The sequence below is a fragment of the Pseudoliparis swirei genome, chromosome 20 (assembly GCF_029220125.1).
Source record: "Pseudoliparis swirei isolate HS2019 ecotype Mariana Trench chromosome 20, NWPU_hadal_v1, whole genome shotgun sequence".
Taxonomy (NCBI): domain Eukaryota; kingdom Metazoa; phylum Chordata; class Actinopteri; order Perciformes; family Liparidae; genus Pseudoliparis; species Pseudoliparis swirei.
Genome location: NC_079407.1, coordinates 6,624,647 through 6,641,528, shown reverse-complemented (window position 1 = coordinate 6,641,528; position 16,882 = coordinate 6,624,647). Strand labels below are relative to the sequence as shown.

Genomic DNA, 16,882 nt, shown 5'->3' with positions numbered 1-16,882 from the left:
TTTAGCGCCCCCGTGATTGTTGATTAATAATAAATAAATCCAGATCGACTTGGCTTTTGACCGCAGTCCATATTGCATTTCTGCTCATTTCACTTATTTAACACTGTTCCACTTGTTTTTGCCACACGTTTCGTTATTATTACAAATAATATATTTAATTCTAACTAATAATTAAATTCCAACAAAAAGAAAAGCAACAACGATTGATTCACGGAACAGCACCGACACCACAGTACAGCACATTAAGGGGTTAATAACTGAGCACAATAGAAGGAACAGATTATTCACCCCTTTTGTGGTTTGGATATGCCACAAAGTCTTTTTTTAGTCCCAGTCCAAAATGAAGATTTCGAAAACATTTGGATTGTGAATAAAGATAACTTCGGATGAAATAAGTAGCCTAATACGTTATATTTATATAGAAAATAAATTAGCCGCGGGGTAATCCCTAGATTATTTCAATAATAATGAATTAAAGCGTTTGAATCAGAGAAGCGGCTTACTGTTCGTACCACAGAGGTCTTTAGATTCGATGTGGACTTCTTACATAAATTATATAAACTATAATTTAACATATACCATATTTGTATTGATGAATTGCCTATTCGTTTTTTACAAGGACGTCTTTTAGAGTCGAAATAGAAAAGTTGCACAACCAATATGTAAAAAATAATCAGCGAGAAAGATAACTTGTTGGTGGTGGTGTGTGTGTGTGTGTGGGGGGGGTAGCTGGGCATGTGAACAGTCTATGAGAGAGAGAGAGAGAGAGAGAGAGAGAGAGAGAGAGAGAGAGAGAGAGAGAGAGAGAGAGAGGAGGGCAATGGCTGAGTCAGGGATGGTTTATATAGCGGTGGGTGTGAGCGCGGACCGCAGTCACTCCATTGCCTCTGTGGCGCTCCGCGCAGCTCAAGTTGACGGCAGTAGATCTCACGTCACGTCACGTCAGGGGAGAAAAAAAAGCTTAGCGGCGTTTTTTTCCTTTCTCTATGCATCGTTCCAACGCATGAACCGCACGAGTCGCGCGCGCCTCAGAGGTATCGGTGAACAAAGTGTCGTGTGCAGCAGCGAAGGTATACACACAGCGCGCGGCGCACGAGGGACCGATCATGCACTGTCAAGCCGAGCTGAGGCTCTCCTCCCCCGGGCAACTAAAGACTGCCCGGCGGCGCTACAAGACGTTCATGATTGACGAGATCCTCTCCAAGGAGACGTGTGATTACTTTGAGAAACTTTCTCTGTATTCGGTGTGCCCGTCGCTCGTCGTGCGGCCGAAGCCTCTCCACTCATGCTCGGGTAAGAGGACACTTCTTTTTTTGTCTTGTTGTTGTCATTTAGACAGAAATACAATGATACCATATTTTTATTATTATCAGAAATGCAATTATTGCGTTTGCAAGTTAATGGTCGACTTAATTATGAATGTATGTTTGATGTAAATTCAAAGAGATGATATATCTGAATGGTGCGCATGTCTCAGCAAATGTGGATTTACATTGGAAATAGTTTAGTGTGAAGTGTGTGATGATGCGTGCAGAATAACAACAGTTGTGTAGTGCCATGAAGTTTTAGGTCTAATTATTTATTTATTTTAATTCACAATCACCTGCCCTAGAAACTGTGCATATGGAAATAATCCATATATCTGTGACACTTATAAATCACAATTCATTTATAAAGTCGTTGCTTAAAATGAAACAAATGCATCAGATGCTTTTTTCCCCTCCTCTCTCAAGAAGTAGTTATAAATGAATCACAATTAATTTGTTTCCTCCACAAATTGCACCACGTTCCTTCCTCCTGCACATTAAATAAATCACTGCAGCGAAGTGTTGAAAGTCAAAGACGTGCATGTGGGTAAATGTCAGCGATGCTTCGGGGGGGATTTGTTGAGCTGATGAATGACTCAATTGATGAGTTGTTTTAAGTTAAAGGTCAATGAGGTAGCAGTGGGAAAAGATGCACAAGGAAAACATACTCGACTTTAAACTCTTGTCTATTTGCCAATTTCATCTCATTTCATCTGATTAATTCTGTTATTCCGTTTGAAGGCCTTACCTTTGATCACTTTGGCTGCTGCTGTACTTTTGCAAACGGGAGGATCGTTTTAGCATTAGTGCGCTACTGTGTCCCAACAATCTGTGACTGACAACAAAGTAAAGTTGTGCCCCCCACACACACACTCTCTACACACCACGCACACACACAACGGGTGTCGTTTACACTGTCGTTGCGGTCCTGCCACTCTGTACCAGAGCAATGACACACGGATTCACCTCGACTGATGCAGAAAGAAAACAAGACGCACCGTGGCGTCATCCCACACGCTTCATTCACGCTGATTCCTTTGAATGATAATCACCAATCTCCACTTGGCCAAGAAGTATCCCCCCCACCCCCACCCTCCCTCATTAAGATGTTATAAGAACGATCTAAACGATGGACACATTCCTCAGCCCTTGTGCTGTGCTGAAATTGGCCGTGATAATAAAGCTCAGTCGCCACACACACACACACACACAGCACATGTTATCTTGTCAAAACAAAAAAAGTTCTAAATCGTAACCCCGCAGATGACTCCGAACAACTGAAAGAGCTATACTGCACGCTCCAGTAACCATTAGGATAATTGCTCTAAAGTCTGAAATAATAGCCACTGCGATTTGACGATGACATGCGGCTGGTGCGGGTAAAAATAGGGGGAGCGATTCCCTCATCCCTCCGATATGGGTTGGTGTATGCGAGGGGGCACTATACGACTGGGCTCTGGCACCCCTCTGTTCGGATGGATAGAGTGACCCGCCCTGCATATCAGAACACTGTGCCCACCACTTATTTGTAGCTGCGGGGGTGTGAGACACCGTATATTCCCTCACATCAATGGCTTTTAGTGCTGCATTTAGAAGTTGGCATGGGCTTGCAGGTCCTGACCGACTGACAGTTGACTTCTATGTTCCGCAAAGAAAAGGATGCTGTTACCTGCTGCCACCAGCGGAGGCCGCAGGAAGACAGCGATGCCCATAATGCTGCCTGAAGGAGTTAACGACAAATTATTTGTTTGTTCCGACATTTTCACCGTGAAATGTGAATCTTATTTTTTTAATTTCTTCTGAAATGGTTCAAGTTAAAGTGGCCAATACTTGATGAGCTACTTCCCATTCATGGATCAGAAACAATGAGCCCTGACCTGCTTGCTGAACACAGAACGACCTATAATGGCAGGTTACACTATTTCATTTGGAGTCCCATCTCTCAGCAGGACCAAGGGTAGGGCTTTTAGTGGTGCTTTCTGGAAGAGGTGAGAGAGATTAAGATCAACTGTGGTGTAATCTCACCTGACAGCATGATGAAAAAAAAAGCACACACAAAAAAACACAAATAACAAAGAGCAGGAGTGTGCAGCTCAGGGGCCGCTGCATACTGGTTGTGTGCTGGCTGCGGGTTTACAGAAGAAATCAAACTGAGCAAAGGAGGTTTCATCCCATGTTAAGCCCTAAACCGCGGCAGACAATAACATTTCCCATTAGGCATAAAGCCATTTTGAGAAGGCCGATTACACCTATGTCAACACGCATGGACAGGTATGCACGCACGCACGCACGCACACACACACACACACACACACACACACACACACACACACACACACACACACACACACACACACACACACACACACACACACACACACACACACACACACACACACACACACACACACACACACACACAAAGATGTTCCATCTTCAGGTTTGGGGGATAATGTTCGACAAGCTGTCAGCTCCCCGCCCGTTTCTGCGCAGCCACGTCCGTCACGTGTTTCTTATCTGGACAAAGGATCAGTAATACATCAGTTCTAAAAGTAGTCGTGGTGGAACAGACCGATTTCAGCTGCCGCAGGAAGACATGTGTGGATCGGGTTCCAGATTAAATAGTTAATGCTTATGTTTAATGTAATGCTCGGCGCGCAGCTTCAGCCGGAGCCTGCATGCATGGGAAAAATAATCTGTGACCACAAACCTCAACTAAATGATATATGCTTTGCCTTCTTATTTGTTCATAAGTATAGTATTACATTGTTCCAATCATGTCCCGCAGGTGAGCCATTATTAAAACAGCAATGAGTAACAACAAATACAAAGCTGTGTGGCCCGTTGCCCAAAGGGAACGGCTTAAAAAAATAAAATAAAAACTGTTTTATTAACCAGCCTCCTTCCTACTAGTTTATTCCACAACATGTCAACGATTCATGTTTGTCATATAGCTTCAAGCAATTAATCACTCCATTGATAAAAAAAGATTGTAGGCCATTATCGCAGACTGGTGCAGGAGCTATGTTTCATTCTTTCCCTTGAAGGATATAGAGCAAATTGTCGGTAATAAAAGGAATTCTTAACACACGTTCTGGATCTATTCCTGGCAGGTATGTCTTCACCATGCGCGCTTGTGCCGGTCCTTACATTCCGACTGTGATTATCAAGAGTATCACTGCGCTTGTACATGCGGCGGAGTGAGTGGCTCTCTCGCAGCTCGCTACTCAAACAGTTTATTTGTAGACTATTGACAGGACACTGGCACTTGTCAACAGCATGTCAGAGGGACGGCCTCGCTGTCAGTGGAAAGTCACGGCGGCTGCCATTCCCCCGTTTGCTCCCCTCTCCTTTTCTTTCTTTCTTTCTTTCTCTCTCTCGGAGACAACCTCGAGCTCTCTGTTGATAAGAGATGACCCGACCAACCGAAATGGGGGTTTCCCCATTCAGTATGACACCAAATTCGATACACGTTCAATCAGGTGATGATATCAGAAGATCTAACACATTTACACACCTGATTTAGTGAGGGCAACAAAAACCTGAGAGCAATATAAATGGAAAGGTATAAATGGAGAGTGAGAGGGAAGAGGTCTTCTTGTCTAGACCTGTTGCAATAGCAGCAATCTCATCACTTCGGAGGATTAGTGATGACCTCAGCGTCTCACCATGATGACATCATGAGCCCAAAGCAGCTTCTTGTGTGTGTGTGTGTGTGTGTGTGTGTGTGTGTGTGTGTGTGCATGAGTGAAGAGCAACTGTGTCTGATACCTGATGTGAGGTTCATTGGGAAGTAGTGCAGTCTAAATTGTACTTTAGACTGCACTATACTGTACTTTTGAGTCCTCTTCCTCTTCCTGTCGGGTCTTCCTCTTGTGTCATCTTCTTGAGCCGTCTCCTTCATCTCCTCGAGTCCTTATCTTCTTGAGGCGTCTCCTTCACCTCCTCGAGTCCTCATCTTCTTGACTCTTCTTCTTCTTGAGTCTTCTTGAGCCTTCTGGAGTATTTTTCTTCTTGAGTCTTCTTGAGTCTTCTTCTTCTTAAGTCTTCTTCTTCTTCTTCTTCTTCTTCTTCTTCTTCTTCTTCTTCTTCTTCTTCTTCTTACTCTTCTCGTAGTCGCCTTGATCCTCTCCCAAAGTCTTCCTCTTAAGTCTTCAAATTTGTCCTCAGCATAAGACAGAAATTATTAAAGCAACGGCAATAAGAAAATCAAAGTCGCTGTCTCCTCCACACACTCACACACACACTCTCTCTCTCTCTCTCTCACACACACACACACACACGCTGTGTATTGGTGTGTGATAACCTCCAATTTTCTCTCTTCCATCGCAGCCTTTTATCTTCCTCCACATCTTCTACCTCGACTCCCATGATCCCCACTGTGTCCTTTCTGCCGTCCCTTATCAGCTCGTACGGTTACAGCCTGCGCTGTGCTCCGTTGGCCTGTAAATGTTGGGGACGGGATTGATTTTATATTTGAGGCCGTGAGGATTTTCCCGGGCAGCTATTATATTCACTTTGGATGACCCACCGCATCCTCTCGACCCACCTCCCGGTCTCCTTCCCTCCCAGCTTGGCTCCAGACAAGTGTTACTTTTTATTGATTCTGGCGTCTTGCTGCTTCTGTCTGTGCTGATAAAGAACAAAAATGTGTGTGTGTGTGTGACGACGTACATGTGCACGAGTGAGGGACAAAAGTTTATGAGCTGATCAGTGTTTGATTTAGTTTCTCTGGATTTTTATTACAGCTCATTCTGTGTGTGCGTGCACATCATGCTGTCAGACTGTGTGTGTGTGTGTGTGTGCACGTTGGTTATGTGCCGTGAAGCCAGTTATTATTTAACAACCGCTGAAAAATAATCATTCATTTGAAGGGTTCAGAGAAGCGGTGTAAAACACAGGTCTGCGTCATTGGGATCGCGGCCCTCTACATGGAGGGGGTCAAAAGCAAAACATTTTTCACAGCAAACGCAGGTCAATTAACAATGAACCCGTCTTATGTGATTACTGCCGGTCGATAATGGGACAACCGAGGTGACTGGGTGGCACATGAGAGCTCACTAAAAACAGTGATTAAATATAGATATCTAATATTCCTCAATTCTTTGTAAAACATTTTTTACCCATGCAATTCTGTTTTTCTGTCATCTGACCCGCTGCGTCTCGCTCCTCCAGGCTCCTCGTCACTACGGGCCTACCCTCTGCTCTCCGTGATCACGCGGCAGCCCCCCAACCTGCCCCTCCACCTCCCCCAGACGCCGTCCCCGGCCGGAGTGCCCCCGCACCTGCTCTCCCCGCAGCATCCGCGGGGCTCCGAGCCCTCGCCCGGCCGGACGCCCCTCAGCATCAGCAGCGAGTCGGAAACGGAGCACGGCGCCGCCCGCCTGAAGAAGCCGCGCCGCAGCCGCACCATCTTCACCGAGCTGCAGCTGATGGGCCTCGAGAAGAAGTTCCAGAAGCAGAAGTACCTGTCCACACCTGACCGGTCAGTACCGCTGAGGGACTCTTTCTCTCTTAGAATTGCAGTAATACAGTAAATCGACAGGACACACACACACACACACACACACTGAGAGCTGAAGCAACACATTAAAGCGCATAAGTAGAAGATGGTTAATCACGCTTGCTAACCTCACAACCACCTGAAACGATTTTGTGACGCGGTAACATAAAAGAAAGCGAACCACTGCATGCGTCAAAGGGAAGAAAAGAAAAACACCGCAATTATTACATTTCAACCAAACGTCAGTCAGACATCTACGCGTCAATCAGCGGTGACATTTTGATCACCTACCTGGCGTCGAGCACATTTTGAAAGTACACTTTACACGCACACGCACACGCATCCATGCACATTCACAAAGCCACAAGTGCAATTATCAAGCAGCGGTTCACCTAACATCATCATTTTTTGATTTATCCTGCGGGGAATGTCTCATGTAATGTGAATTTGTCTAAGCCAGAGCATTACCTCAACATTCTAGTCGAGACAAGAGTAACGTTTTAACCCTAGGCCCTCCAACAGCAGAAAAGCCCCAACAAAGAAACACTGCCTCATTCAAAGAGGCAGGGACGGGGGCCAACGCAAGCAAACACAAGCATATTACATTGATTTACGGCCAATCATTTCACACATGTGCAGGTGTATGTAAAGTACATTTCTGCAATGAGATGAAGTAATCTACATGTTTATATGTGGGTCTTAAATTCCATTTTGTGGGTCATTTTTGGGACCTGACATGAGGTTAGACTATATTTTCCAGTTTTATTGTAAGCTTCACTTTTATATTTGGCTGCTTTTCCATCCAACCAAGAATAGTTTTGAGCCATACATGTTGTAAAAAGCTTTCCTTCACATGCGTGGGAGGAATTTTTAAACAGCTTGTGAACCTTTGCATCGAGCAGAGATTGGACGTCTGGACTCTCCGTCCTCATTACTCATCCATGTTTTCTATACTGAGTGTAAATCAGCGGCTGTTTAAAAAAAACAACTCTTTTCATGCATTTAGATATGCAAATAGCCCCACACGTCGCATCCTGTGGGGCTATTTGAAAAGAAACGAGGTTTTATGAAATAAACTGCATTTATTTGTCATTGCATTCACATCCCATCCTTGAGGAAAACTCCCACGATGTATTATTAAATGTATCAACATCTTGGCTTGCCTGGAGCTGTTTGGAGAGGCCCTATGTCTCATCTTCAAGCATAAGCCCCGAGGCTGAGCACAAATCAGTGATCAAAACCAACCGAGTGGCCGTGCCAAAATACTGTGTCCTGTCAAAATATCCGATTCTGACACTGTTGAAAATTAATTAAATAACCCAGCTGGCGTAACAAAAACATCAACAGAGAAAATCCTGCCTTCTAAAACCCCACATCAAAGGTGTGGCGTGCTCCCCACTTTGGTTTATTGTGATCCAAAGATAACTCGTCTTTTCTTGGAACCTCTGCGGCTGTGAATCGAGACTACGAGAAGAAACCAAAACCAAAAATCTCCCTGAAAAAGGACTTAATTATTTATATAATATTGCGTCAATGATTTTATACAGCTTACAATTATAATAATTAGTGTCTCAATAATCTGCACTGTCATCATCATTATAAAAAATAAAAGGTTCTCAGCTACACCCAAGTGAAAGGTGGAGCATGGGACAAAATATCAGTCTTGCGGTAGCCTGGAGGGAGCAATTAAAAAACTGTTTCTGTTGCCGGGTGGTTTCTATCCATCGAGAACTAATGACCATAAATAAGAGGGGTGTTTTACTTTTCTGCAAATTACTTATCCTTACCTCCGGCCGTGAACTGCTATAAGCTGAGGCACACATGCTCGGGAAGTTTGAAGGTGTGTCTGGTGGCCTTTGAAGTGCAGATACGTACGCACACACACACACACACACACACACACACACACACACACAACAACCACACACACAGCTCTTTATGGACGGTATTAAGTTATGTAGATGATATCCTGCGACTCATGCCGCTCTGCCTTTTTAGATTCTTCTCCGTCTCGTCTTCCACTTTCAAGGCACTTCTCTTCGCTGGTGGGGGAGATGGGGAGGGGGCTGAGAACCCCTTCATCTGACCGTTAAAAGACTGAGAAGAGCAAGGAAGAGGAAATCTCATCTAAAAAAAAAAAAAAAAAAAAAAATCCAGATAACCGTTGCTTCCCTTTTACAAATGGATGCCTTGTTCACTTCATCTGTCCCTTCCTGAGCTATCCCATTACACAGCATCCAATAGCCCTATTAGTCATGGATCAACACATGTGGTGGATGCATTCACAGTTTCTTCCAACGGCACCTATTGTACAAGCGCCGTGTTTGGATTACTGACCCCCGGTACAGATGTTTCAAGTCAAGCAGCGTTTCCTGGGCTGCAGGTGTAAAGTGTCAAACTCCAGCTATACGGGGAAAATTAGCTTTGATGTGAGATTCAAAGACAGAGTTAAGACTTTAAGAAGTTAAGAAGAGAGGTCTTATACTGTCCTTCAGCGTGCCATGCTGGAAACCTCTATGCTTGAAGCTCCATTATATATTTAGTGGAAAGGTATAAACCAAAGTTAGTTCCACGATTCTTATCGTTTCTATATTTTCCTCAGTCAGTGGGGGAGGAAAGGCTGAGACGGATTCTACCTTCTACCTCGTGCTTTTGAGAAACGTGCAGATTGATCTTGAAGCATGCGAGAGGTGTATGGCACTCAGCCACGGCCAATGACGAAACACCCACATCTAATGTGCTGTTTGTTTTGCTTGTGATTCTTTCAGGTTAGACCTGGCCCAGTCCCTCGGTCTCACACAGCTCCAGGTGAAGACATGGTACCAAAACAGGCGAATGAAGTGGAAGAAAATGGTAAGAAATACAGTAAAGCCAAGCATGTCTGGGTTGTTGTGAAAAAAAGAAGAAGAATGACCCCTGTTATCTTTTTATTTATTTTAAAAGAAGAAAAAAAACATCGTCCAAAAGTGTGGCTTTCATTCTGCAGCCAACTGACCATTTCACGTATGGTGCTGAACTTTGCCAGAGAGGTAGCCGCATCGACAGCAAAGAAAGGGGTGTGGTGTGAGCCGTGACCGATGACGACGGCAGGGAGAGCAAACACTTTTGTGCAAGGGTCAACAACTCGGAGAACAAAAAGGACCTGAAATCATTAAAGATGAATGAGTGCACAAGGGGCAGCCAGCGGCAATACGTCTTCTCTTAATGACTATAATAGCCAGCGTTGCCTTTGACTGCTGCTGCCATTTATTACCAGTCCGCTAACATTGTCTGTGTGCTATTCTAGGTGCTCAAAGGAGGTCATGAGGCCCCGACCAAGCCCAAGGGAAGACCCAAGAAGAACTCCATCCCCACCACGGAAGAAATAGAGGCCGAAGAGCAACGGATGAAGGTGGAGGAAGAGTATAGGATGAGGAGGGCGACAAAGGAAGGAGGAGAGGCGTCTCAGCTGGAACCTCAAGATCTCAGCTCAGTAACTCTCAATCCGGCCGCGGCGATGGAGGAATCGGAGCGAGAGCCGGCGCTCCCGATGCAGTCGGAAACTCATTCAGCCAGCTAAGCAACAACACAATAACCAAAGACTGATGCCAACCTGAAAACAATGAGTGCCTCAGGATCACTGAAAAAAAAAAGCCTGTGTGGCGTTTAGAGAGAATCTGACTGGAAACATATTGCTGGAATCCAATCGTTACCTAACGCAGGCTTTTAAAAAAAAAATGTCGTTGTGTATTCGATAATGTATCACAGCGAGAGCTAAAATGCCGAAACACGCCGATTGCACTGGTGAATACGTGGCCTGTATTTGAGCAGGACGCTGGTATAAGGAGTGTAAATCTGTCAAATCTAAGGTCAGTCGGGTCAGTGAAAGCGGAACTGGCATCGCTGCACCCCCTTATCGGGCAGACATGAACGATCAAACGCACCGCCGGTCCGCCAAGCTGCCTCCCAACGTGCATGTGCCAAAGTATCAAGATTTGCCTTACTGTAGTGTCTCTACGTGTCTATCTACTATACAATCACTTCACTGCCAACAACTAGGTACCACTCAATGGCCACAGTGCCTTGTCGGTCTCAGAGGAACGCTTTTAAAGTGTCGATACAATAAGTATATTTTTTACAGTACCCTTTGATTACATGTTCCATTTTTGGAGACAGAGTTGTAAAGTTTTGAAGAGCGCCTCGATGTTTACTGTGGAGTTCCTCTGCACTGCTTTAAGGCACACATGTTTCATTATATGGTGAGTAAAGCTTGCGTTTTTTTAATTTTTTCAATCTGAAAAAAAGAACTAAACCATATTTCTGCCAAGCCATACACTGTATCATACTGTAGAAATGTGTATAAAGTTTAAAATATATGGTCTTTCGGATATATATATATATAAATACTGCTTTACATATATATATATGTAAAGCAGTATTTTTAACTGCTGATTTAAATTGGATTAAAATAGTTTGTATGTATAATTTTACTGCCGTCTCTGATCTTTTCTCTCCTTTCATGGGAGTCAGGAGGACTCGTTCTGCCACGAGGCCACTGAGACTCTTAAACTGTCAGAGATTCTCAAAGGCCATAAATCATAACCAGTGCCAAAGCTGTGCGGCAAATGCTGAACATTTAAAATCTCAGACCTATTCCCGCCTGTAGGCATTGCATGAGTACCCCAAACAGTTATCATATTATCATAACTGCCTGCCACTGACTTCTTTCAACTCTCCCGTCTTCCCCCCCTCCCCGCAAAGAATTGTGATTAAAGAGTTTAACTTTTTTGCAATTACACAGATTTATTTGTATTTGTTATTGTGTCATATATATTAAAAAAAAGTGCAGTATTTTTCTGATGTAAATAATGTTTGTTTGCTAAGTTTGTTTGCATTTTTTAAAAAGTGTGTGTGTACGATCCTTTTTACTCTGTACAAGTGTGTGTTTACGTATTTAAATACACTGAATAAAACAGCCATCGTTTTAAAATTCCACTTGGTTTCATTGGGATCTTTGGTGAATTAATGTTTAAATGCGTCATTATACATGCATGCTCTATGCAACCACACATTCAAAGAACATCTTTTCTATTTAGGTGTGTCTCTCATAAAGCTGTTCATCCACAAATTAAAGTGTCTTGCAGGTCAGCTGTACTGTCACGTCATTCCAAGTGTGTGTAAATCAAACAGTTAGAGTCGAACTGGCAGGTTGAAGTTGGGGCTGATCCATTACCATGGAAGCTTTCGACAATGTATTAGCTCCAGTCAAAGTTCACCATAAATCACAGTTCAAGAGAACAAAGCATTTTAGCATTTTGGCACTAGGACATTTATCATCTTTATCTGTAGAGCAAACACGCTGGCTTGTAAGGGCTCCTCTGTGACCCTGTGCGAGGCTCAAGTGTATTTTTAGTGGCTGATACCGGACATGGATGGTTTGTAAAGCAAACGGCGCAGGTTAGCCGTGAGTAATGTGCACGGCGCTTCGACGCCTTGTGTACACACTCTTAGTACGCTTCTTACGTGTGCATTCATCGGCAGAGGCTCCACCACTTCTCGGAAGTATTATTGACCGTTTGACTCTTTCGGTATCTGATTTGAACTCTGTGGCAGCGGGGGGTGTTTAGGCTCGGCTGCAGAGTGGGTGGAGCGGGGGTGTGGTTCAGGGAACGGTGTCTGATTGTCATCAGCTGGACTGATTGGTAATCAGAGTGGTAATCAGTCCAGCTGATGACCATCTGTGTTGGTGTATCTGAGGCTGTCTCCATAAAGGAGCTGGACAGACAGAAGATCGAGAGCGTGGAGAGCAGAGACACAGTCTGCGGTCGCAATAAACTTGATTAACAAATATCACCTCTGGCTGCTCAGTCCTTATTGGTGCTTGGGGGGGGAAGGAAGGGAACCTACTGGTGACGGCTACACACGTGTCACAAACTCGTTTCATCACGTCAAAAAAGAGAAGAAGTAAAGGGCAAATGGTTGTCAAAATGTGCCGATTGGACTGGAGGTTACGCTATCGTAACTCTAGTTCTATGAGCACAGGTAGAGCCCTCTACTGAAAGCTATGGGTGACGTACAGTACATCTGATCATCTCATTTCTGCACCACGTCACCAGGGGCGCGTGAGCTGGAACTGTTTTCTACGTCCTTATTATTTTCTGCAGTATGTCGGTTGAGTGGAGTAAACTTGTCTTCCTCTACTTTTCTCTTAAAAGTTATCCAAGTTTCCCCTTTTGAGGCTATTAACAGGAATAAATATCATTTCACCACGATTGGCGAGTGATTACATCAAATGTGAATATGCACATACAGTATATGACTGATTTGGTTTAAATTTAGTGAAGGAAAAATATGAGGATATCTTTACTATGTTCAACACAAGTTACGTAGTTAAAGGCCAACAAACCTTTGAAATAAATATATGTAATTTTGAATCACAACATTAAAAACATTGGAGTTGGATATTTTCTGGAAGGGGAATAGGGAGCTCGAGCATATTAATAAATCATTCCAATAAAGTCACTGAAACATATGTATAAAGTGTAAAGTAAGCCATGAAAGGTGGGCGCATGGAGTCCTACAAACAATGCAAAACATTTTGTAAAATGAATAAATAAGATATTTTTGATGAAATCTTAAGTAAAGAGGTAAAAATGAATCACCAAAGTATGGTTTACATGTTGTACCTCAGTGTCATTTGCACATGCCTTCATCATTTCAGTGTTGATTTTAAAAAATAAACGTTTGTTTCTCCTTCTATTTTTATTGTTTTCGTCACAAGTCCACATTGCTTAACCCTCCTGTTACCTTTAGGGTCAATTTGACCCCATTCAATGTTTAATGTTGGTGTTCTTTGGGGTCAATTTGACCCCAGGCTGTTTTTCACTGTGTCAGACATATAAGAAATATCAACTTTTTTATATATTTAAAGGGCTATTTAGGTAGTCAACAAACAAACATAAAGTACCTCACACTTAAACTTGGGAAACAATATTAATTCTAATAATTTTCTGGAGGTTTTAATTGCTGGGGTCAAATATGTTAGTAAATGTGAAGGTAACAGGAGGGTTAAATAAGTACTACTTTCTACTGCTTGTCGCACAAGAAATATACATTAGGTCTACGAGAATTAAACCTAACAACTTTTTGCGTACACGGTAGCAATTATTTTTGGAATATATACATTGCTTATTCAGAATTGCCAGGCTCATGTGGAAGTACGAGCTCAGACTCAACTTCAACACTTTGTTCAAATTACGGCTTTAAACAACAAACGCCTTTAAAACAGGTTCAGGGTGTCTGCCTTAATTGCAGCGACATCATATTCTTATTAAATATACTTGTGAAAACACAGGCTTTGGCTGCCAGGCAGGCAGGTGTGCAAGAAACCGCGCTTTTGCGAGTCTCCACAGGCTGCTGAGCTCCTACAGGCTAATTGTTGTGTGGCGAAGTGAAACACTGGCGGCCTAATTGGACAACCTGTTCTTTTCTCACAAGACCAAGTTCAGCCGTAGGTCACACAAGGATTGGAGTGGTGTCAACGCTAGCCATCCTCCCCCCCACCCCCTCCACCCACTTAAGACATCCATTGCACACCTTCACCTGTCAGTTTAGCGTACGCTCGGGTAGGCTGCTCAGCGATCTGAGAGGGGGGGAGCGGGGGCGTAGCTCGCGGTGTGTCACCCTCATTTGTGTCATGACGGAGGAAGTTATCTCTAAATGTTGAGTGCAGGAGCAACAGCAGGGATTACCTATGTCAATAAAGGTGGAGGCGTTCAACAACGCTGCCCATTGTCTTCAATAACAGTAGAAGACATGGGCGGTAATCATGGGCAATGTCATGGGGCTCACCTCCTCTCTGAGGAGCATGGGGAAGAAATGTGGCTAACTGTATCTGTTGTTATGAATCTGATGAGCAAGATGTGTGTTAAATTATATTTGATGTAAAAATAAGTCAATTTAACAAATATAAGAAAGGCGGTATGTCCTCAATGTTCTTTGCATTCATTCAGATATAAACTTGTATCTTTGATTGAGTTAGTACAAGTGAAACTAAATTATACAGTTGATCTATTACTAAAAGGGAAACACAGATACTTTTCCTGTTTAACCCGGGTCGTAACCGTAGGTTCTGAAAAGTGAAGCCAATGGGGAAGCGCTATACACTTGCATTCACTCTACTGGCCACCAGAGGGCGTCTGGTTGAAGTCTGATTGTATAGAAGTCTATGAGGGAAAAAAATAAAATTCTAATATCAGTAAACATTGTGATTATGGCGTCAATTGCTCTTTAATCTTCTTCAATAGAGCATTATGTCCATTTTGTAAATTATGGTGGAATTTACAGTAAAATAGACAATAAAACAGGGTGTGATTTAGGGTGTGTCTACCTTGTGATTGACAAAATCCAAGATGAATGTGGCCAAAATGCCAAACTGGAGGCTTCAAAAACCGCATTCCACAAATCAATGGGTGATGTCACGATGAGTACGTCCACATCTTATAAACAGTCCATGGTTTGATCCACAACCTGTTTCCTAACAGCAGAGAGGTGTCCCAAGTAAAACTACCTACATACACACGACGTACCATCTATTATCCACCAGAAGTCACTTGCAGAGATAAACAAATACAATATTAATGTATATTCCATATAAATGGAATTCAATGAACATATGGACTTTCTTTTTTAAATCAATATGAAAGAACATGAATTTAGCAAGACAAAGAAGTGTAACAACCAAAGAAAACCAGTACATGCAAGGACCTCCGCCAATTGAGATAGTACCTGTATTTTGTTTTCTTCCAAAAGAAGGATCTAAAATGCAAATAAACAACACAAAGAAGCATTGAAGCGTTGCCAGAACCATATGAATCTTCCAATCCCTTCCGTCATTTACGCAATCATCCTTAACACAGATGTTTTGGGACTAAGTGCCCAAATCATTTCTCAGATCATCCCCTGTTGATGTACTGTGGGATCTTTCAGCCTAACCTATTTAGTGCTTTAATTGCAGTGCTGCCCGCCTCCCTGTCGTCTTTTGATAGCTCGTGCTCTGGTCAACATGTCTGGGAGACGACGGCACTGCCTCCCACTTCCATGCTCTCAAGCTCATAAATCAACTAGTAAGCACATGTGTGTGTGTGTATGTGTGTGTGTTTTGCTGCAGGGATATTGAAGGGCTTGTTGTTGAAGTCATGATCACTAGCTCAGGGGTGTACATCCGCCTGCTGAGGAGATGGGCAGTAATAGACCTGTCAGTTGACTTTTCCCCAGGAGCTACCGTGTGCTGCTGTGTCCAAATTACTGCCGACTCCCATCAAACCCCACAGACCTGCACTAAGATCCCAGTCAGTGATGACTTAACTCCAACTGGTAACAGCCTGTACGTGTGTGGATGTAACGGATATAGCGATGTGTTTCTCCTTCGTCGTACACCACATAAACTTCACATTTGTGTGTCTTTAGTATAAAACACATTTTAAAAAGTGAATGAATTGAATCCAAAGTCAAGTCGACTAATTGTACAATGATTCAGAGCTTTAAAGCCAACCCAGTTTCCCTGGGAGTAGCCTCCAGCTTTTCTGCACCTCTTGATTTACTAGTGCCAACGTTCTACCTGCTAATGCAGGACATCGTGTGCCCTCAATGTAATTAGGCAGAGAGGGAGGGTGTGGCGGCGAGAGTGATAGATGGGCCTGTTGCAAAATGAGAAATTCTTTTTTTTTTCCTGCCGAAGGCGAACCCTAACCGTAACCGTAATAATACTGCAGTCACCATGTGCAGATCAGGTCATTGTTATGTTGTCCCTGATTTTTTTCAGAACTAGAGTGGAACAGGTGTCATCATGTGACTTACATGTGAACTTTCAGTCGTGACAACATAAACAGTGCCATCAATCACAGTTAAAAAGGTTCAGCCCAGCTGATAGTGGCCGAAGGCGGGGTTCACCCTGGACTGGTCTCCAGTCTATCTCAGGGCTCGTGTAGAGATTCACACCTACAGCCAATTTTAGAGTCTCCAATTAACCTGAGCTGCATGTCATTGGACTGTGGGGGGGGGGAACTCCACACAGAAGGACCACCTGGGATTG

General features: G+C 43.4%; 1 protein-coding gene across 1 annotated transcript; it reads left to right on the top strand.

Moving 5' to 3' along the window:
* Positions 1–906: 906 nt before the first annotated feature.
* Positions 907–11,784, top strand: barx2 (BARX homeobox 2). Its single transcript, XM_056441329.1, has 4 exons — positions 907–1,293; positions 6,483–6,792; positions 9,579–9,663; positions 10,097–11,784. Exons 1-4 carry the CDS (start codon positions 1,107–1,109, stop codon positions 10,367–10,369), a joined length of 855 nt encoding a protein of 284 aa, XP_056297304.1. The 5' UTR covers positions 907–1,106; the 3' UTR covers positions 10,370–11,784.
* Positions 11,785–16,882: the final 5,098 nt, after the last annotated feature.